General features: G+C 50.2%; 1 protein-coding gene across 2 annotated transcripts in view; it reads left to right on the forward strand.

The window, feature by feature from the left end:
* LOC122370624 (heterogeneous nuclear ribonucleoprotein L-like) overlaps nucleotides 1–23,088 on the forward strand; it is a 67,955-nt gene that overhangs the window by 21,447 nt on the left and 23,420 nt on the right. Inside the window, exons 2-4 of one of the 2 annotated variants that reach the window (XM_043346371.1) lie at nucleotides 12,223–12,260; nucleotides 17,258–17,333; nucleotides 19,787–19,969. In XM_043346371.1, coding sequence (XP_043202306.1) covers nucleotides 12,223–12,260; nucleotides 17,258–17,333; nucleotides 19,787–19,969 — 297 coding nt within the window. The remainder of the gene's footprint in view (nucleotides 1–12,222; nucleotides 12,261–17,257; nucleotides 17,334–19,786; nucleotides 19,970–23,088) is intronic. The other variant, XM_043346372.1, reaches the window with a different exon arrangement.

Consider the following 23,088-nt stretch of genomic DNA (forward strand, 5'->3'; position numbering starts at 1 on the left):
GTTAGGAAATGCCGCCGTTTTGCATAGTGTTTACAAGAGGCTGGAATTCTGTGCATGTCATTGGCTTGGACACAGAAATGTAAATTTTCATTGTAATTTTGGTTAGGCCAGCAAATGCCCCAAACCATTATCAATCCGTCTTTGTTTTACAAGCTTTTGCCTCTACTTCCGCTAAAGAAAATGAGAGTAGCCGGTGAATCATATATATTCCATACAAAGTGTATATGTTACAGGCAATGTGTGGAATCAGGCATTCTATAGAATGCCTAGGCATTCTATAGAATGCCTAGGCATTCTATAGAATACCTGACCGACCAGGCATTCTATAGAATCCCTAGGCATTCTATAGAATCCCTGACTGCTTAGGCATTCTATAGAATGCCTGGCTTAAGCTCCCAGGCATTCTATAGATTGCCCGAGTATTCTGATTGTCCCAAACAGCACTCCGAAATTTATGGGTCAGTGGCAGTAATACTATTTGTTTACCTAATTTTCTTTGTTGAATTAGGCCGGTCGTCACCTGAAACCATTTCAGGGCAATGAGATGAGAGGAAGCGAAGGAGAAATTGGGCTATGCCAGCCACCAAATGGTGCGCCGCAAGCAGCAACTGATCCAATCCCGTTGGCACGGGAGAGCCACGGCGCAAGGGACAGGCCTAGTCGCTGAAACGGTTACTCTCGGATAATTATGCTGCTACGGATACTAAGCTGCGCTAGTGGGGTGTTGGCTGGGTGGGTGAACCGTAAGCTAGAATCGAAAGTGCTTACAAATTACGATGGGTTTGTTCTGATGCTAGAAATGACGGCGAGGAATATAACAAAAAAGCACCATCTTATATCGTCATAAGCACTTCGTGTAACTACTCTGAATATACATGGGCAGCTTAACCTACACTGCAATGTCAAGGAATAAACTGAATAAATGGTTCATTATTCGACGCCCGGGCGGTGGCCCGGCCGTAACAAGAGCCGGATTAGGTGCTGTTCGATCTCCCCTTCCAACTTGACTTCTGAGCCTTGCGGTATTCGAACGGTCATCAAAATAATGAAATTGGACTCTAGTAATGCTTTGGCAATGTTCCTAAGGATGCCAAATCTAAAACAACTATGTAGTTAAGCCATTTTTAGGTCAGGCCAATTTTTGGCCATTTTTGACTAGAAGCTGCATTTTCTCCAGTTTGACCGTAAATGGATGCTATGTCTTCCAGAGGGCAAATCCTCCAAAAATGGACGCTTTTGAAAACTGTTTTCTTCGCGAATTTTTGACCAAGCGCGTTTCCGATCATGACATTAACACCATCGTCTTTCTAGCGTCGAGACGAATACTCTGTACTCTCCGAATGAAAGCCTAAAAGATGATCTACAGCTTGACCTAATAAGGTTAGATTGAATACCTGACATGAAAAATTGACTGAATAAAATTTAACATAGCTGACCGCAAGGTAGCCTGGCAGAAATAATAACGTTGCATATCGGTTCGCACTCATAATATTATACAGCCTTCACTCATTTGTTGGTAAGATACGTATATTTCCCAGGTATTCTATAGAATGCCTGAAAATCAGGCATTCTATAGAATGCCTAGGGATTCTATAGAATCCCTGGTGGGTCAGGCATTCTATAGAATACCTAGGGATTCTATAGAATGCCTGGTCGGTCAGGCATTCTATAGAATGCCTAGGCATTCTATAGAATCCCTGATTCCACACATTGCCTGTAACATATACGGCAGTAGACGTTAGGTGGAAAAGCTTGCACGGCCAAGACAGAGTGGTCAGCGATAGGCAGTGAGGAGGGCAGAGCGCGTGCGCCGCCGCGCGGTCACGATAGGTAAAGGTTAGCCGGGCGCCGCTCAGGTGATCATCCCGTTATCACGGTCCAGACGTGCGAGGAAGCTGCGGGCCGGGCGAGCCGCGTAAGGTCAGAGGTATGTGAGATCAATAACGCGGCTGGGTGATGGAGGATTGCCTCGTCAGGTGGGGGACCTCCGCCCCCATTGAGTGTGACTTGGGTGGTGCAGAGGGGTGAGTGAACTTTGGTATCATATACTCAACACAGTGGATAAAAGCTAAACGATCGTTTGGCGGCTTATCAAAATTGTTTTGAGCCCGACTGAAAGGAAGTAGTTATTCCAAGCTTGAAATAACTACTTCCATAATGTCTGCTGCAACGGGTCGTTTCGGCTGGTTATTGTCGACAATAACTGTTGTATCGGTCCCTATAGCTGGCCCTGACGGCGGCAGAACGACGTTTGTATATCACATGGACTGTTCGCCGGCAAATGTTGGTCAGCTTCCGCCCTTGATGTCCTCGCATCAGTTTGCTATTCAGTCTATTTATAGACACAAGTCGAACGTGAACGTTGCTTCAGTTTTCGGAGTTGAAAGCTATTTCCGACGGCAGGTAGATTCATCAGTCTCGGTTGATTCGAACTCCGATTTTCTCCCACGGTCAAAAATGGAACCGATACAAAGCACATCTTTTCAGTTGAAACTAACCTTTAGAAAGGCTAACTGGAAGCTGGAGTTGATTGTTTAATGTATTTCTTACCAGAAGTGGATTTTCCCTGGGAAAAGGTCAATCTGTGACCAGAAGTGCCTTTTCGTAAGGTCAGTGGGCCTCATTGGTGACATTAGCTTTTATCGACGGTGTTGCAAACCCGGAACCGAGCGAGGAAATTTACCTGACCGCTGACATATGACCTCATATTTCGCAATAAGATGCCGCTGGGGTCGACAGGTGGTCTTCACAAATGTGCTCCATTTTCTCAGCTTCAGGTGCTGTAATAAATTGTTGTAAATTCCGACTTCAAAGAATTTTTAAGACTTTTAAATTTCTGTCATAAATTGATGATAGTTATGTTTGTGACAACAGAGGACCAACCCTTCTCAACAACGAAAATGCTGAATCATGACGCTTTATTTATTTTCAATGACTTGGATAAGCATCTAAGGAAAACGCACAGTCGCACACCCACTACTCTCACTGCATGTCCCACAGACACCCTGTGTCGACCTGGGGCGTGACACCGTGACATGCGAGGGTGTAACCTGTCGCCTGACGCGCTCTGCTTCGGAGGGACGTGTCAGGTGCCAATGAACGGGGTCGGAGCACGCCAATAGACAGTGGCCGGGGTGGGGTGAGCCTCAGACACGCACGCAAAGAGGAGCACGTGCGGCATGTGGCTGGGCGGACAGGAGTGGGTCGAGACGCGAGGGACGGCCTCCGCTGAGCATGGAGACCCGGAAAGGCGGTCTGAGTGTGAGGGTAACGGATGCAGCACGGGCTATGGGCGCCTTATCAAAAGGTTCGCACACTGAAAACAATTTAACCCAAGGCCCGCGAGTAAACCGGTGTTTTGCAGGTACCCCTATCCGCAACCATTTTTAACCACCCTCCCAGGAGTACAGTAAGGTCCCATTGCAGTGTAGTCGTCCCTGCTCTCAGCGGACTTGTTCGCTGACAGCGGTTATATCCGCTCAGAGCAAGTACGACTACACCGCAATGGGACCTAGCACTACTCCTGGGAGGGTGGTTAAAAATGGTTGCGGATAGGGGTACCCGTAAAACACCGGTTTACTCGCCAGCCTTGGGTTAAATTGTTTTCAGTGCATGAATGTGTCAGAGAATAACCCTCTGTTGACATGTTAGCAGTGGTGCCACAAACTTAAGCATAGAGGCTGAGAATGCTGAACTTACTGGTAACGTCCGCTCATACACATATGTAAAGCGTCCAATGGGTTTTGTCCCGATGCTTTACGTAATACATAGTTATACATGTTGGCTTTATCTGATCGACCGTCAAAAGTCGAACACTGAGCCGACAAAGCCACCAGAACAGGAATCATCAAACATCCATTCGTCATATCTTCCTTAAGAATTTACAATACTCTGAAGTTTTTATGTGGGTTGATATGTATATTCCAACCATATATTCTTAGCTACGTTGCCTGGTGGCTCAAGCAATGACCAGCCCAATTTATTTGCTCTGTTAGATTCCTGTATTTGTACATCATTATCAATGCACGCTATGACTGTGCTTGCTGATGAGGCGGCTCTCTTGAGCTAATCAGTGCTTAGTAGTTAGTTCCCAATCATGTCTGAGTGGCTCAGATAGAGACCTACTCGGAGCGTCTGGCGTCTGCTGCGGAGCGCTGGCAACCACCGGCGCTTCAGTGCAGACATCCGCCATGGCCGGGTACTGATAGGGTCGCTGATACGGCGGCATCCCTTGCCCTCCAAATGGGACCAACGCTGGGCTGAGACGGCTGCACTCGAGCGCAAATAGAGCTGTTTGATAGCGGTTACCAGCCATTGAATGGCCTCCTGTCTAGGGTGGTTGCGGCTTGATGCTTCCCACTTCGTCAACTAGACGGTCAACACTTCAGTCTCTCATCTGTTGATACTTACCCCTTCAGGCGGTACTCCGTGCCTGCAGGGAAGGCTCGCCTTTGTCCGTCAGGTGAATCATATCAAGATGGCAGCAGCTAAGCTGCTAAGTTGCTGCTAAGTGGCTAAGTCGCTTGGCACTTAGTTGCAAGTTATTAATGCAAAGCTCGCCTGATAATTATGCATCTTGCACTTGACGGCATCTGCTTTTGTTGCTGCAAAAATTTGATAGCTCAGTGAGCCTAAGTAGTTTCTTTTGATACTCATGCTCGCTCTGCTCATTTCACAATTAAAACTATGACAAAAAGAAAACGGAAGTCATTGGTTACACGGTGACCGTACACCATTTTTCTGAATTCCGAGTGGTTTCGTTTCTGACTGAATCCCCACCTTGATTTTGAGATCATCTCCACTTGTGCGATAGTCTGGAGCGTCCACTGGCCGGCGCCTGCTGTGGACCGGGGTTCCAATCAAGGACGCAACGACAGGCGAGCGGAGATCCCCTCGCAATCAGAAGTGCCGCGTCCCCGGTGACCTCAGTGTCAGGCGGGGGGCGGCCGCGGCGACGGCGACGGCGACGGCGGCGGCGGCGGCGGCAGGCGGCGGCGGCCAGGGCAGGGATTCGTCCTCCCGGTCCGCGGGATTCTCGGCCTGGCACGCGGTCGGTCGGCGGTGGTGGCGGACAATACGCCGCCCGACAAAAGGCGACGACGCCACGGGGGGCGGCCGGTAATGTAGCTCTCGTGGAGTATTGTGCGCTCGACCAGACCACCGCCGCCGCCACCGCCGTCGGCGTCGTTGTCGTCGTCGGCGCCGTCGTCGTCGTCACCGCTGCCTTCTGAGACGACACGGGGACGACGGGGTACGCAGGATGACAGGGATGAAGGGGTGAAGAAGAACAGGCCAAGATAGTGCTCTTATAAATCATGACGAGAGTCGGGAAACAGAAAAATCCGCGATGTGTCTGACTCTGCTGATATGAAATCGGTCATGTGTGAGTGTGTGGAGAGCACTCGTGAGCCTCATTATCTTATGTAGGGAGTCGTGTTGGGAGCCATCCAAGAGAAGTGTGATGAAGTGTGTCTTCTGCAAGTAAAATGCATGTTTAAAGTCGGGAACACCGCAAGGAAATAAGCAGCAAACAAATGCTGGGTGTTAGACATGTTTTTATTTTATGCATGTTTAAATTTTGTCTGATCACAAAGGAAAATATTCATTATGTTTGGATAGATTTGCGGCACCAGTTTTACCTTTCCTATTTACGCATGTTCATATTTGACACGCTACCCAATGAAAAAGACTGTACCACTGGTGAGTCATTTCTATGAGTGGAGTGGACAGGAATATGGATCCAATTACAAAAATCTTAGTGGGGTAGTCGATGTAGGCCCCAAATTCGTCCATCTATCGAATATCGATAACCCAGTTATCGTTGTCAGGTTATAAATGGATAAGGTAAATAGCACCTGTCATCAGTGACAAATGCGCAATCGCATTTGTCGCCGCCCTCACTCACGGCATGATGATTCTGCTGACCGAGAATGCAGCCATCATTCTTGCCAAGATGCCCAGATATTCAATCTGAACATTACTACTTATTTCTGCGTGCATAACATATTTGTGATAAATCATCACATGTCTTATAAATTGCTTCTAGCCCCACAATGTGCCCTCCCACCTAATTTCTTCTCTCCCTTATCTGTATCATTCTCACCATCCGGTCGCAGCCCAGCACCTGTCCAAGCAGACCCGAACTCGCAGCGCGCGGCTCCCCTATCTCACAGACGGCGGCTCCTCTTTTCCACCCGACCGACGGGGCTGTCTTGTGACCGTCGCCGGCGACGATGAAGCATGGCGCAGCGGCGGCCGAAGCGGCGCGATGAGGCAACGGCGGCTCTATTTTGGCTGCGGCCCGCCGCCGACCGCGCATCGCCCGTCGTCCGTCGCGGTCGACGGGTGACGTCGGCGACGACCGCCGGCCGCGCGCGTCGGGCCGCGCGACTGATGAACGCCGCGGCGGAGACGACGGGCGGAGACGGCCGATGACGGCGTCTCGTCAGCCACCGCCGCCGCTGGTTGACGCCGGCCCGGTTAGCGCTGCGCTCAGGCAGATGACTCCGTGGGTCGTTCATCATAGAGCGCTGCGCCCCGGTGGCCCCAGGAGGGACGTGCTGTGTCCGCCGGCGGGAGCGGGGTCCTGAGGCTGCCAATCGTGCAGCAGATCTGTCCTGCGCCGCCACCGTTGACGCAGATCTGGCCCTGCCACTGCAGCGCTATCCTAGTTTTGGTTCGCTGCCAGCCCTCTGGTGAACAACATGCCCGGAATAGCTGCGGCTTCTTCAGAGATGATGGATTGCTTTTTAATGAAATATATATTAATTATATTGCCAGCTGATAAATGAGAACACCCCGAAACAATGTGGGGTCTATTTTGTCTTATTTGATGTAGATTTAAAGTGGTGCATGATTAAACGAATGGGTGATTAATCTCTTGCTTTCTACAGTTAAAATGTTCACGATACCAGGCAAAAGGCACCATTCTTTTGTTATCCTTCTCAATGAAACTCAGGTCCTGGCGGCGGCGGCACGTCATATCTGGCGCCTGTGCCGCCGGACTCGCCGCCTCTGTGATCGTTTGTTTGGGACACCTCCGCTCCCTCCCCACCGCCCGGTCCGTGTCCGCCCTCTGTGGTGACGCCCTGGGCCACTTGTGTTGGTTGTGTGGCTCCACCAGGCTGTGCTGGGTGCTCCCGAGCTGAAAGGCTCAGAGGAGAGCGCCCTGAGTGATTCCGAATAGCTGAAAGAATTGGAAGAGGAATGGGGTTGATAGTGGCAACAGAAATACGGCTCGTGGGGAAGTCCTCAGGCGACTTTTTCCAACAGACCGGCTAAACTTATCTCCTTCGTTTCTGTCACGCTCCATTGTAGCTCCTGTTGCTAAACGAAAATCCAATCCTCTCAATGTTCTTTGCTGTTCCTCGTGGTTATCTCACGCGACTATGCGTCTTTTGTTTGTCTCTTTTGTGTAAGTAATGCGTCCCTGGGCACTTGCGCTGCCCGCGCGCTGTGCTCCTCTACCCAATGGGGAGAACAGAAGCGATCACAATGCGGTGGGCGTACCCACCCCTTCTCCCCCTTCTCCTCTTCTCCCTCCGTCCATTCTGCGCCTTCTTTCGTCTTCCGGCCGGAAGTGCGCCGGTTCCGGCGGTCTCTCGGACCACCGGGCGGTAGATGCCGCCCTGACGGTGGTACGGTCGGCCCGTTTCGCGTTGGGACGAGGCCCCGGAGACCACTGACAGGTTACAGGACTGGGCCGGGACGGATCCCGGCTGTACCCGGTCACCTGATAAGTCGACTACACAGTCTGACGAATAGTGTGAACTCCGGGGATTGGGCCGTGCTGTGTTCAAAGTAACCCACGACATTCTTAATTGATGCCGAAGGTTAATTTGTTTTTTAAGCGGCGTGCTGCATTGTGATGATTTCATTAGCATACACTCTGCTGCAGTTGTCAAATAAGCTATTTTTCGGGATAGTGAGCGCAACTCTCTTATGGCTGTATGCTTTTGGAACCAAAGACGAGTGGTGTATCACACGGCTCTGGTCAGTCCGGAACCGAATGGATGGCTCCTTTGGGAGCCCGCTGGAGCTCAGTTACACTGTCCGAACCGAGCCAAACAGCGTGTTTACTACGAATGTCGGGGTAATTTGATGGGGAAATTCACTTAAGGAAAACAGTAATCTTTGTTGACGTTCAACGCACGACTTAAATGGTAAATACTGTAGCAGTGACGCACATTGCACGGTGTAGGGCTGCGTGATCAAATGGCTGCATCTGCTATGCGACAGCAAAAGACGTATTTCTCACCGCATTGTGTGACAGAAAATATATTGCCGGGCACGTTTCTACGAGCCGCCAGCTGCCAGCTGCTCGGGCATGCTTTTACGTCACGAGCGGCCAACCGGTTTCGACTAGATCACACTCCTGCCACTAGATGGCAGCAGCAGTAACGCCTGAATGTATGCTGTGCCGCGTAACACCTCCGTGGTGCGCGGTTAGGAATGTCCAGATAAGAAGTCATTTCATATTACTTCAAATACACATGCGCGCGCTTTGGACTGTTGTACTGGTTCATTATTCACTCACGGTGCTATCGCGACCCTCTGACAATTTCCGCCCTGTCGGCCGTCTCCTAACCACGGTGTTCCGCCATTTCGCGGCGAGATCGCTGCGTAGAACATGAGTTTAGTCGGCCGAGAGAGCAGACGCGCGTTCCCACGCTGATATGTCGGTTGGATGCTGCGAACCACTGAAGCAGACAGCGAGTGGAATCCTATGAAACTGGGCTGTCGGATTCAGCAACATTGACAGAAACGCTGAAGAAGTTGCAGTGGATATGACAGCAAAGAGGGCTGTGAGTTGACTGGTCAGTGATGAGCATGCTTATGAGTGATAACAGAGCGGCGGTACTCATTAATACAGCTAGGAAAGATGTTCCACGAGCTTTTTATAGTGCTAAAACAGCTGCAAAACATTTCAGTGCAGTTCGGTAGTAACTCACAGCTAGTTCTGAAACAGCTCCAAAGCAGAGCAGCTCTGAAGCAGCTCTGGTATCTCAAGCAGCTCATAAGCAGTTCAGATGCAGTTAAGAGCCGGGCGGGTCGGGTTGGCCGTCCTCCGGCCGTCCGGCGCACAGTGGGCCACATCCGCCGGCTGGCAGCGGCCCCCGTCCGCCACGTGTCGCTCTGATGTACCGCCGACTGTTAGATTCATGTGTGTTTATTTTCGGCGAGCGCCGGCCAAGTTTTTCGCCGGTATGTCGGCCGGCTTTTTATGAGTAGTTTCGGACCATTTAGAAAAGCTGGGTGGGCACTGGCTCGGCAGCTTAGTGTCCAGTTAGTATGACAGTAGATGCTCTACCACTTCCGAATGTGGTAGACGCAGATCTGAGGGATGTAGACGGAACCATTTGCAGAGGCTGAAATCGGGACAAGCCGCTTCAGGTCTGATGAATGGCGCCTTTCTCACAAGTTGAAGACCATCGAAGGATTGGCAAATATGCTGTGTGGAAGAGAGGAAATGGTCCGTGAAATTGACGTTTTGACGACCCATAGAGGACAGTTATCTCGGAATCCGTTCCGTTCCCGCAGCCCTTCCTTTTCATAGATTTCGCTGCGAGACAGTACCACAATTCACGTAAGCGAATTTCCTTCCTGACATTTCATTCGGACAGCGATCCAATTCAAAGTTCCCTGATTTTATTACTCTCGTATCTCCTGAAACATCAATGAGATGGCTGTGTCTTCCGCCAGCTCCTGGCTCATTCTGCAGCCTTTGCGAGACACTGGAACCTTCTGTTGCTGCAATCTGCTGAACACATGTCATCTCTTGAATTCATTTGCTTCCTGCACTCCAATGCTTCGCATAGAGCACGGCTTTCTTGCTCTGCAGTCAAGGTTCATGACGCTGCATCGCCATGTGCCACGCGAGGTCCTCCTCGCTAGACGCCAGACCTGGACCGACTGGCATTTGTCACACCCTGCTCGTTCCAAAACATCCAGCTCCACCTAGCTCATACGAGTAGGTACGCTCGTGCTGGCTCACCCAGTCCACCGGCTCCGTCCACCGTCCACAGTACCGATCCATCTGACCTGGCCCGTCCACAGCACGGGTCCACCTGGCCCGTCCACAGCGCGGATCCACCTGGCCCGTCCACAGCGCGGATCCACATGGCGGCGGCGCCATCCACCTGTCGTGGCCGGAGCTCGGATCCACCTGGCTTGCGGCGCTGCCGTATTCGGATCAATGCCAGCCAGCCCTCCCGGGGGACTCGGGCGGATGGCCGGTGCGGTGGTCACGCCAGTGGTGTGCAGAATTCAGCAGCCCTCCCCCAGCAGCCCCTCCCCTCCAACGCGTCACGAGTCCACTTCCCAGCAACTTCTGTGCGCCGCTTCTGACGAACAAAGTTGAGGATTTCTGTCCGAGCGTTGGGCTGCTAAGCATAACTTTCGGCCTGCTATGGACGCTAATGAGACTCTTGACTGTCGGGCCATGCCAGCGTCAAACGCCAGAGCTCGGATTTGACAGCATCGTGACGGCCGTCACACGGTGGAAACGTGCAGCTCTGACGTATGTCTCCTGTCACGACACTGAGCAACATGGCTGATGCCGTGATAGAAATACTCAGCGGTATTCGGAAGGAACTTCAAATATCGAAACGAAATCCCTACTTACGTAACATTTTGCTCAGCAACGTTTTTGTCTATCTTCATTTTAGGGATTTTCTCATATCGAAGAGCACTTTCAGTCGCTGAGTCGCTATTTACTAACGAGCCTCTGCCTTTTGTTCATTTTATCCTCCATCCTGCCTGCAGCCTGCAGGAGCACCTTTATCCAAAGTCCTCCAATCAGTCACGTACTCCACCTCTTCGCCATTGGTCGGGCTTCGAGAAAGGGCGCCATTAGTGGCTTGATTGTGACGATGTGCGCGCCACAGAGCACTCGTGCTCGTTCGGAAGATTGAGAGGCAGGCAGGAGAGCTCCCAAAGACCAATGTGGGTCCCGGAGCGGCCCTTGCGGCGAAGAAAAATACACGTTGGCCGACTGGCGTTTCTGGTCGTCGTAGCAGTTCTCCGCCACCCAGCGCTGTCCTCGATTCGCCCGTCCGCGCCGCGCGACCCGTCCCCGAACGATTGGTATTTGAACAGCCCGCCCACGGCCGCACAAATTGCTAACCAGTTCCGTGACACCCATTCAAACGGTGACCGACAGGCTGAGCCCAAATCGCCCGCCGCGCGCTGACGACCCTGGGAGCAGCGCACCGTCGCCCACCACCAAGCACTCGAGCGTACGGCCCCGCCGCGGAATCAATCGACCCCAGGGGTACGGGGATTCGCCTGGCCGGTCGGCCGTCCTATTGGGCCGCTGTCTGTCAGAAAAGCTGTCGACCCCGCAGTCGACCGCGGGCCAGTCAGCCTCGAGCCGCTCGGGAGCAGAGCTGGGCGCTGACTCGGAATGTTTGGAGGCCGGTCAGATTTATCGCCGGCCCGGGGACGACCGCCGCGCCTCTGGCCGGGCCCGAGGGTGGTCCGACTGTTGATGGAAGGCCGCTGCCTCCGGGAGGGGCGTCTCCCCAGCGCGCGGCAGCGGCGGGCAGCGTCAGACGAGCCGGCGGACGACACTCGATACACGCGGCCGTCCCAGCGCGGCGGTCCCCATACGTGGCATCATTCTCGCGTTAATGGCCTGAATTGTGCCGAACACATTACCGGATGATTGCGTCGCCGATGCGTCGGAAAGCCCAAAAGGAACGATCCGAGCGCGGTGCCGCTCCTCTCAATGCAGACATGCAGCTCTCAATGCGGCATTGCAGCTCTCCATTATGGACGGAATCTCCCTTTGAAGCTGTTGCTGCGGAGGGTGTGGTGTGGGTTTCCGAAGCTGGTGCGCTCCAACTCTGCGGCGACGGGAGATGAATCTCGGTATATTAATTATTGAGCTCGGCCTCCCCTGATATTGAGCTTCAGCAGCCCACTAGCCACCTCTGCCTGTGTTGTCGAAATCCCGTCCGGTAGCTCCAAAGCTCACCCAGCTGAATGCACCTTCAAACGAAGGGACAATAGGGGCGGAAGCACGCATCGCCTGGCTCCCTCAAACACAGGCAAGTATCGCAGAAATAAAATCATTAACGAAACCTGCAAAAACATTCTCACGAAATACAGCGTCGTTAAACGTTTACAAGTTGTTTTGATATAATAAGTTATGTTGTTGTGAAGTTGTTCAAATTCTGCTTGGGATCATATTATACTTACGACCGTTTTGCCTCTTTTCAGGATGATACGATCCGGGATGCCGGCCCACCTCGTAAACGGTAAGATTTATGTGGTTGCGGCGATAAATTGCTGTTGGCCGAACCCGTGGGTGGCCGAGCGCGGAATATTGTCAGATGGAGACCAGTCGCAGTAATATTCATGACAGTATCACTGTGTGGACTCTGTGGAGCTTGTTGTTTTACATCTCCATCAGACTGTTACTAAGCAAATACCCACGGATGCATCGCGGATGCTATTTGATTTTCCGCCACGATGTTTTATGCATGGTCGTGTGATTCAGTTGTTTGATATACTCAATGCAGACATCACAACAAGTTGCCAGCCAGTGCCGGTCGGACCTGGTCCGGACAGGTGTATCGACGCCCGCGGAGAGAGTTGGGGGGCGGCTCCGGTCACAGAGGTGTCAGCGGCGGTGGGCCTGATCCACGCCCTGGCAGCGATACCGCTGGTGATTTGGGAACCCGGGAACGTCCTACCCCCCGCGCGAGACATCTGAGTGCGCTAATGTGACCTGGCTCGTACCTTACCTGCTCAGAAAGCGCGCTGCGAAGTCGCAGAAATACCAGAGGCCACCCGACACTCCCTGAGCCTATCCCAAACACAGTGCACGTTCTATGTGGCGTACGGACGCGGAAAATGGAGCCGACATTCGTGCGGTGGGTTACTAAGATGTCGAATTGTCAGTGTGAGCACAAACAAGCCAGCACCAGCAGAACAGGGCCTGAAATTGATCCGGCCAGTCTTTCTTCGCTTTGAAACTTGAAAGGTAAATGAAGAGAGCCATTGGTGATGTTAGTGAATAAAAAATGAAATGAAATGAAAGAAATGCACTGAACTGATGGTATAAAAGCATTAGGTATAGATGTCCCTGTTTTCACAATTAATTACAAATATAATTATTTTTCGTCTGTTAATTACCAGAGACGTGTCTGGGACACCTGCAAGGAAGCTAGTGGAGCATCATTAATGTCTAGACTTTGCCACCTGCACCCCGTAGAATACGGTGTCAGCATCGCTCCTCCGCCAACTACGAATAAATGCTGCATTTAGTGAAATTTGTCAGACATTTAGAAACAAAAGAAATTGTAATTTTACCAGAAATACTGCGAAGCTAAAAGCAATGTTTTTAAAAGCAGGTGCAAGGAAAGATGGCCTTACTTATGCAAGCTCTCAACCAGCTATCGTAAAGTCATATAAGCCTCTTCTTTGCTTTATTGTCACTTGAATGCCACATATTATTTAAGCGCACGGCAGCTGAAGCACCTGATATAACGAGTACCTAAATTGAAATTTAACGGATATAGTTTCTTTATTTTATATTTTTATTTAAAAGTTAGCTTTTCTGAACGTTGGAAAGAAACAAATATAATGTATGTAGAACTAATCGAAGGACTTCATAAGGACTTCAGAAGCGGGCTCAGGTAAATCACCGCATCCAAATGGCACAGCGAGAAGCCATAAAATTGCAGGCAACTATCAGCCAGTCCAGTCTATCTGAACGCAGCTTTCTGATGTTCTACCCAGGGTATATTGAGTGAAGGGTAGGACGAACTTTGGTAGGAATTTCTAGTATATCTACTAGAAAACCTACTATATGTGGTCGGGACTAGCAAAAAGTTAGTTCAAACTAGAATATGGTAACGCTTATGGTTGGCAGTTGTGACGCGCACGTGACATTCATTTCTTAAATTTCTAAAATAACAGGTTTTAGGGGCCGATTAGTGGGCAGATACATTCAATTAGCTATTAATAATTGATTATGCAAACATTCAAGAATATAAATCATTCAATTCTAGCCAAAATCATGCGGCGCTCCCAGGATTCGAACTCACGACCCTCGCATCCGTAGCCCGATACGCTACCGACTGCGCTACCGAGGACCGCGCGCCGACGATCGGAGAGGCGGATCGCGGGTGCTGGCGTGCAGATAAATCTTTACCCTGTACGCCGTAGAAGATCGGCTGGGTTTCGTGAAAAATGGTAGAGGAATTATCGAAAGAAAATTCATAGATCTATCATTTGAGACTAAGAACCATTGATTCCTTCAAAGGTTGACCGAGATATCGCTCGCTGAAAACAGGCCATTTAACATGCAAACCCTATGGGCTGGTAGGAAATGTACGCCGTGGAGCAGCAGTGCTACCAACTAACTTCGGCGGGGGCCGAGTTCTACCCAGCAATGAACGACTATTCCGTTGCTGCAACATCTGTCCTCTCCCAAGCAGCATCCCCTCATGCTGCAGGCCATATGAGCCCATAAGGCTGGAATCTGTTAATGCCGAGGGATAAACTGGAGCGTCAGAGTGGTAAACGGGCCAGTGACGGGCGGTGGAACGGCTGGGTCGCCTCCGCGACCTATTCAAGAAAAAGAACGAGGAAGGAACGGGAACCATCCAAACCCCCTAAGTGCGAGGGTCAAAACACTGTTGATCTGTTGACCAATGACCATATCCTCCATAGTTTCTGAAAAGTTGCATCTCTTATGTAAGATTTGGGAAAGATGCTCTCTTCGTCGTTCTAGCTATCAATCTCTATTTGAGGCTGATCACTCTTCCAGCAATGATCCGTGTCTGCATTTTTCTGTTCGCGTTTTCTCATTCTGTTTATGTCGCCTGTATGGCGAGGGGCGCCGTCGCCAATGTTGGCGCTCATTTCTCTCCATTCGGCTGACAGCTGTAAATCCGGGCGTCTGGGGAGCCAATCAGCGCCCGCAGAGGCGATCGTGACGCGGCGAACTGCGCCACTGCCGCCGCTGCGCCGCTGCACGCCTCGTGCTCAGCTGGCGCCCGGTGCCAGCTGTTTGCTCCATTAGCATAGTGCAAACGAATGCCTAATTGGAGTTTATCTTCCGGTCCGTTTCAGATGTGAAGAGCGTCTGCATCTGCCTCCGCATTTTTGCGTGAGAGATGTGAAATAGGAAGGAAAATGGAAACTAAGCTTCATAAATTGTAGCGAGGTTATTATTGCATTAGTTTAAGCGTAGCCATGACATTCGCAAGATGTATTTCCATGTGCGTTTAGGATAGCTGCAGTAATAACGCAACATTATGGGGCCATCTGTCACCAGACACAGGCAGCATGAAGCTGACAAAGACCAAGACCAAGGGAAGGATATTTTCAAATGATAATGCTTTAGCAGTACTTTATTGTGGATGCTGAGAAGCTCGTCTCAACAAACACACAGTCTCAGTCAAATCGTTCAGCGTCACACGTAATAGCGCAACAACCTTCAGCAAATGCGAAGAGAAAAAAGGCACGACTCTCCCACATATCCACACGGCTAGGCCTTATCACAGGCTAGTGGAAAAGCCGACCGCGCTTATGTGCTCGTTGTCGACGGTCTTTCAGCTGAAATAGGTGACAGTCCATAGTGCATATCGGGTTTCCATCGTTTCCCGTTTCATCCAGCTTAGCGCTCCGAGTGGGATTCTCTAGTTTGATGGACTGCAGAGTGCAGCCAGATGATTTAAATCGCTCCCGTTAAATGTTAACCCGCGCCCTGCTGGGGGGGTGTTTGAACACCCCCCTTGTGGTTTTTCGCGAATACATATCTCAAAAACGGCGGCGCTCCGCGCCGCCGTTTTTGGTACACCTTATCATACATCAATTCTACACATGTTATGAAAATTTCAGACCAAGGTCATTCAAGGTCAGGTCACCAGGTCACTTGAAGTGACCTCACCTCATAAAAAGTTTCAATGTCTGTCATAGCTACACCGAGTGACCGATCGCTTTGAAACTTTCAGCGATTGCTAAGAGCAATAGCATGTACAAAATGTATATCTCAGAATTTTGATATCGATGACCTAAGGTCAGGTCAATTTTGCGACCTCCCCATTATAAGTCAATGGGAGAAAATTGAAATGCGCCTCTTTTGGACGAAAGACATTATAAACACTCCCAAACACTGAATTACAAGTGGTTTAGACACACTGAACATGAAAATGGTGTCCGTGACCCCTGTTTATGCCCTGAGGTCATCTTAGGTCACGAATGGTATCTAACAGTTTTTCGCAAATAACTTTTGATAGAGGCATGCTAGAGCGATGTAAACGCCTTAGATGTGTTCAGCTCGACGATACAGATCGACTGATATGCAACATGACCCTTTCCGTTCAGGTCATGACCTTGACCTGAGGTCAAATTTTCAAGTTGACCTTTCAAGGTCAAGTTATAGTTCATTCGATGCGTCTTGACGAGAGGAACACGATGCCGGTAAAAGTAAGCTCGTACAAGGCTTGGGTCAAAAGTTATTGCAGAAAAACTGTTTCCGAAAAAAATCGGCTGTTTTTGCAGTTTTTGCCCCCTGCAGGCAAAACCGTTGACGTTAAATCAAATCTGAGAAAATTATTCAGAAAGGGCGTTAATAGGGCTATCGAATGCGCTTTTCCGCGGCGCTGTAGCTCTATTGGTTCCCGAGTTATGCGTTGGCTTCTTGGAAATTGTCGACATTCGACCTAGAAATCGGCGAAATTTTGCCTTCAATGACCTCTGGTGACCTGACCTTTGACCTGACCAAAAAATTGACCGAAGTGATTTCGTCATTATTTTTGACGCTCTTTCGAATGCCGCCTTCCGCGTATCGCTACGTGGCCCAGGAGCCGAGTTAGAAGGGGGGGGGTGTTCAAACACCCCCCCCCCCCCAGCAGGGCGTGGAAATCCAGGACCCCCAGCCGGGCGCGGGTTAACACCTAGATAATAATGCAACTTGACAGAACTGGTAACTTCATGGCCTACGCTTGTATCTGGAAGCCCGATACTTTTGTCACAATTGAAACGAATGTAATCTATGCATGAAGTATGGATGGACAGTGGACACCTGTTCCATTCATGTGCGCCAAATTATTTTTGACGACCTACGACCTTATTAGTAACCAGCTGCGCAATCGCCTGAAGTAGTCTAATGTTATAACTAACTTATTTTAAAATATAACGTAAATAAAATTCCACACGATTGATGCCAATCGTTAAATGTAACTCTGGCGCCGTCGTCGTCGCCGCTATTGATCTGACTGGGAATCGTTCTGTGTTTCAGGAGGGATTTTGAGCCGGAGAAGCCGAACCATATCCTCCTGATGACCGTGGTCAACCCCGTCTATCCGATCACAGTGGTAAGTGGAACTGATCGACACACTCTTGGAGAGAGGTAGAGGAGGTGAGAGTCCGAGGGAGAGGAACGCCCGGTTCGTGGCGCTAAAGACGGAGAGCACAGTTGGGCTCAAGATCAAACTGTGGCCGACATAGATGTCCTAAGCAGTGTGTGGTAAACGATACGACGCATAAAAATAGCGGTATTTTTCGCTGTATCCAACAGAGCCACACACAGCAGCACTGGAACTGACGATGACGGCTGCGCGGCGCGGCGGATCCGCTGGGGTAGTTAGGCTGTACCGCAATACGTGCGAGCACTGCGGGATGGCAGCCGCAGGCGCGGTACGGCCGATTGGCGCGCTCCATCCTTCAAAGAAAATGACGGGGATATCCCAGGTTTCTTTGAGCTTTCAGCTGAAAATATTTGCGGCAGTTGTACCTATATAACCTGCATTGGATTAGGGCATGTTTTACATGTAATGTTGTATGCCACATATTTCTTAGAATTTCTTTTATATGATGGTAAGTGTGATAACTACCCAATTCAATTGCGAGTTCCGCATTCCATTTGTATTTGCATAGGCATCCAAATACAAACATGAGTGACTGATTGTATGCAATTATGCTTGTATGCATGAAAACCCACATATAGTTGTTCTTTAAGATGATTTCTACTGTGTTGTGGAAAGCATTTTGTTTTCAAACTTAGAAGCGTACACCGTTAAATAATAAGTAAACACCTCTGTTTGCGTGTTCATTCCAGGCAAACGTTGTTTCAACGTTTTTGCTAACCTACATCAGCAGCGTGTTGGCACCGAGCCAGGTGCTGGCTGATTGATAAAAAGACAAACAAACAGCCACATAAACCGGCTATTTATCAGCGGCGGATGTCACGTGAGCTGAAACGCTGATAGAAAACTGGCATTAATCGGCCAAATGACGCCCATCACCAATCACCACGAGCAATGGTGGGTCGCCCGAGCTGAATGCACCATCGCTCTTCTTATTTTTATAGAATTCTGTTGCGCCGGAGCCGCCGCAATAGACGCTCAGTGGTCCGACAATCCCTCAGCGGAGGACGATCGTGATCACCGAGCCCGTGTCATCAGTGTCTCATATATCGTGACGAGGTCACAGGTAGTCAGCGGTCGGCCTTGGCGGTCGGCGCCATATCTCTGCGCTACCTCCCCCGCAGATACCGGCAGCTTTGATCGTCGCTGCGCAGATCGGCGCGTCCCCACACTGGCGACACCACGAGCCTGGGCGCGCGCTTCACCTCATTAGTCGGCCGGGCGGCGAATTGGCACATCGGGAAACCCATCCATCACCGGATGAGCTGGCAGCACGCTCAGGTGCTCAGGGCTTCGGCCGCGTCCGCCCTCGAGAACTACCGAACTCGAGTTTTGACTTTTGAAAGTTGTAAGCTGAGATATACAAATGGGGTTGAAGAATCCTTTCATCTTTGATGCACTTTAGGATAAGAAATAGAGCGCCGATTTTTTAACTATTTCCTGAGCTCATCGTTCAGTGTCCTAAATGACCTAGGTGCCAGACTGCGACCGGATGCTGGGTTCGTCAGACGTCAAAAGAAAACCGCTCAGTAGAGATGTCCCTATATTTCAATCAAACAAAATAAGAAAACAGGTCCTGACATCACACACTGACGTGACCGGAACCGGGGGAGGGCGGCTCGTCCGTCACATCAGCCACATAGGTCACCTGAGACACCCGTCACAACCACGCGCGCGCCACGCGTCGCACATCTCCGAAGATCAGAGCGGTCACATGCGTCACGCGGGGTGGAATCGCCCGTTTCCGGCTGTCAAATCCGTCACAGTGGCTCCGCCTGTCACGTGTCCCCAGCTGTCACACCTGTCCCGGTGTCAGCTGGCGTCACGGCTCCACCGAGCGACACACGGTCGTCCGTCACGCCCCGTCACAGCCGTCACATCTGTCATAGCGCGCGTCGTCACCGGATTCTGGCCGTTGCACTACCGAGCTGACGGATCGGACAAATGGTGTCCAGAAACCGGGCACCGAACGACCGGCGATGGAGCTGACAGAACCCTTCCCCGTGCCTCGAGACGCTTATTAATGACAGGGTCGTGGCACGATAATATAAACATGGGGCGTGGTCAGTTTGCTCATTGGACTTGACCGTGATAGAGCGCCCATGGCGATTATTTGATGCTTCTTAGAGATCTTTTGGATTTTACGGAGCTCTACCGTTAAGCTATCTGTCAATGTTTCTATTTTAGGGGTAGATTTTAACTTGTAAATGTGTGTCGAGTCCAGATGCTTGCATGAGTATCATCTAAAGACGTATGGAGACTTGTTTAGAATGGGTATTCACACAAGTTATTGGCAATGGGCCGCTAACACTTCCTAAGGTTTTTAAAGGTAGGTAGATCATGTGACGAACTACATCCCCACTTCCTCGCTATTATAACCCACGACGCCCATGTCTCGGCAGGACGTCATCAAGACCATCTCCTCCAGCCACGGGCAAGTGCTGCGCATCGTCATCTTCAAGAAGAACGGCGTCCAGGCGATGGTCGAGTTTGACTCGGTGGAGGCGGCCGCCCGGGCCAAGGAGGCGCTCACGGGAGCCGACATCTACTCGGGCTGCTGCACCCTCCGCATTGAGTTCGCCAAGGTCGGTGCAGAGGGACGTGTGGTCGCAGATCTGGGGTGGGGACGACGTGTGCGGGTATGTGCTTGGGTATGTGACAAAGGAAGTGATGGCAAGGTGGGTTTGTCAGTCAGGCGGGAGTTGAAAAAAGTTGCTCCGCCGAAAAGTTGTGGCATGCATGTTTGTTATGGAGAAAACAAAAAATAATCCCTAGAAAGATAATGATGCATAGTTAACCCAACCAACTATGTATCAAGTACACTGCGCATGCATGCTTCCGATTTGCTGACTTTCCACAATTTAGAGAGAGACTTTTGTCTCAGAGAACGGTTACATCGTAAAACATCTGGTATACAGAGCCATTAGCCTCTCACTAAGATCGTAGAAGCCACAAAGTGAAGACAAGACTATCGGGGAAATGGCAAGCTTTAGATCGTTATTGTGGGCTCAACAAACAATGTCAGAGCAACTCACCCACTTAATAGGGTGATTATGGAGCCAGATATACACGACAATGCCCTCCTCTCAAAAGCATGCCACTTACTCCGCATTAGCGTATTATTGATTGAACTAATCCATCCACCTTCGTCTTCGCATAAACAGGCACCGAGTCCCACTGGAATTTTCCCGACATGATACGTGACATATTTGAGTAATTATTCACGACACAGACGAACCGTTTGACTCTAAAATGCACGATAGTGAGCGGAAGGCGTGGTATCTGACCGAAACATTCGCAGCTGAACATCAAACATCCACGAAGAACGTCTCGTTACATTACGCGGGGTTTTCCATTGCGTATTTAGTAAGTCTTTTAAACAACGGTGGCACGTACCCATAATTTACCTTGGACCGGAGTTCCTACTCATATTATTCATGCAAAAAAATCTTTTTGGAAAACAAAGTATATTAACACGTTTATGATATAAAGGAATAGAGGCTAAATATTTCTCTTGTCGCCATAGTTTGCAGATACAGGTGTTAAATTATCTATTCAGCAATAGAAATATCCCCTGGCGCTTTTAGGCATGGGAACTTCTGTCATACATTCATGATTCCATAGCTCACTTTCAGTGAGCGTGAAGGTTCAGAATGATTCGAGCTTGTCACCACTGCTCTATTAACAGCGTCAGTTGCGGCCTTAAATGGCGCTGAAAGTAACTTAGTGGGGAAGTCATTCTTGAGCTTCACGGTTCACCGACGCCATAGTGTGGTTTAGTGCGGTTTTCACCGACTGTAGCTTCATAGTTCCGCGTCAGTTGTCGACCCATCTTACATGTCACGAACATCGGTAATCAATGCTAGACCATTCACTTGAGCGTCAAGAAAATGTGTTTTATCGGTGCCATGTAATAAGTAGACCTTGAAGCTGTCCACCTCCGCTGAGTAAGCGGTCATTCCTCCCCTAGGCAATCGTCCCTCGCTTAGGCAGTTTTGCTCCTTCTAGACAGTCGCCCCTATCCCCTCTCAGGCAGCTTCCCTCCCCTAGACAGTCGTCCCTCCCCTAGCCCTCGCCCGCACATGGGGGGGGGTGGTTGCCACCCCCCCCCCCCCAGGTAGTCTTTCTGCTCTGCACTCAACATTTTTAGAGCTAGAAGGCTGATTTTTCGTATAGCTGCTCCTCTATCCTTTCTCGATGTCCCCTGAAAATTTCAAGTTTCTGTGGTTTTTGGTTTCGGAGATATGACCTTGTTTCTCAGGTCATGTCATGACCCAAATGGCCAATTCTCAACATCTTGCGTTGGCTATGGGTCTTGTGAGCTTTTGGCACCTTGATTTCGGCCTTTTTTACCAGTCTTACCTCCCACCTATCATGGAACATGTTGTTCGACGATGTACAGATGTCAAGGTCAAGGTCAAGGTCAACCTAGGTCATCTAATATAATTGCGTTTTAGGCAAGCGGAATTTACTTTTTGTGAATTTTTTTGACTGCATTTTTGGTAAAAGCTTATCAGATCATGATTTCATGTAATATGGACACATAAACAATCGGTGCACACATCAGTATACACACAGACACACACAGACATACAAACACATATAATTGACCTTGACCTAACTTGACCTGAAATGACCTCAGCAGCAAAAACCTGGTCGGGTAGTGTGACAAAGAGGTTCTAGCTGGCTTGGCACCAGAAAACGGCATCGTCATCGGTATATGATAAGCAGCGCACTTGATATCCAACGGTGACCCAAAACAGCAATATTTTTAAGTTTGACCTGACCTGGAAGGTCACTGACTGACCTGAGAAGGTAAAACTGGGTATCATTGGATTCGTCTCTTCCCAAAGAATCTTTTTGGTCTTTAAAGCTAAGCTCTATCTCCAACAGGAACGAAATGGCGCGGGGGGGGGGTGGCAACCCCCCCCCCCATGTGCGTTCTAGGATGGGAAAATGGCATGTGCGGGCGAGGGCTAGTTATCCGTCCCTATACATTCTCAAGCAATTCTCCCTTCCTTAGCATTTCCCGCTTGTCTATGCACCGTCCCTCCCCCTAGTATTTCCCCTAAGCAGTCCTTCCCCGCTAGGTAGGCAGTCCTTCCTCCTCTTAGGTAGAAGCCTCTATCCTCTTTTAGGCAACCTTCCCTCTCTTAGGCAGTCGTCCTCACACGGTGTCCCCATGGACACTGGACAGTCATCCCTTCCCTCCCTTTCCTCTGCAATCTTCCCTCCGTTAGGCAGTCCTCTCCCTGTAGGCAGCCGTCCCTCCCCTATAGGCCTTCCCCGCTCCGTGCCGTCCAGACGGCCGCCGGCTCTAACGGCACCTCCCGTTTCCGGCTCTGGAGCGGAGCTTCCTTCCGGTCATCAGCCAACGGCGTGAGCTTCCGCAGCTCATCAGCGAGCTGTGGGAGCCCCGCCGGCTGCCCCCCCCCCCGCCCCAGTAATGGAGCGGTCTCGGTATAGGCGCACACCCGGCGGGATTAGTGTGTAACAGGCCAGGACGTTTATGAGTTCCCAGAATGAACACATGGGTTTGATAATATCAATGATGGTGTAAATGTCGTATTTTGCATATGACCTTTAGATCCTCAAAGCTACGTGGTGAAAGGACTTGAATGGCTTCCACGTCTCAATGGGAAAATTTTCGGAAGCGATTTGGCACAGCAAGTGGCTCAGCCAGTAATCCATTTTAAATGCCGCT

The sequence above is a fragment of the Amphibalanus amphitrite genome, unplaced genomic scaffold (assembly GCF_019059575.1).
Source record: "Amphibalanus amphitrite isolate SeventyFive unplaced genomic scaffold, NRLGWU_Aamphi_draft 001151F_arrow, whole genome shotgun sequence".
Classification (NCBI taxonomy): domain Eukaryota; kingdom Metazoa; phylum Arthropoda; class Thecostraca; order Balanomorpha; family Balanidae; genus Amphibalanus; species Amphibalanus amphitrite.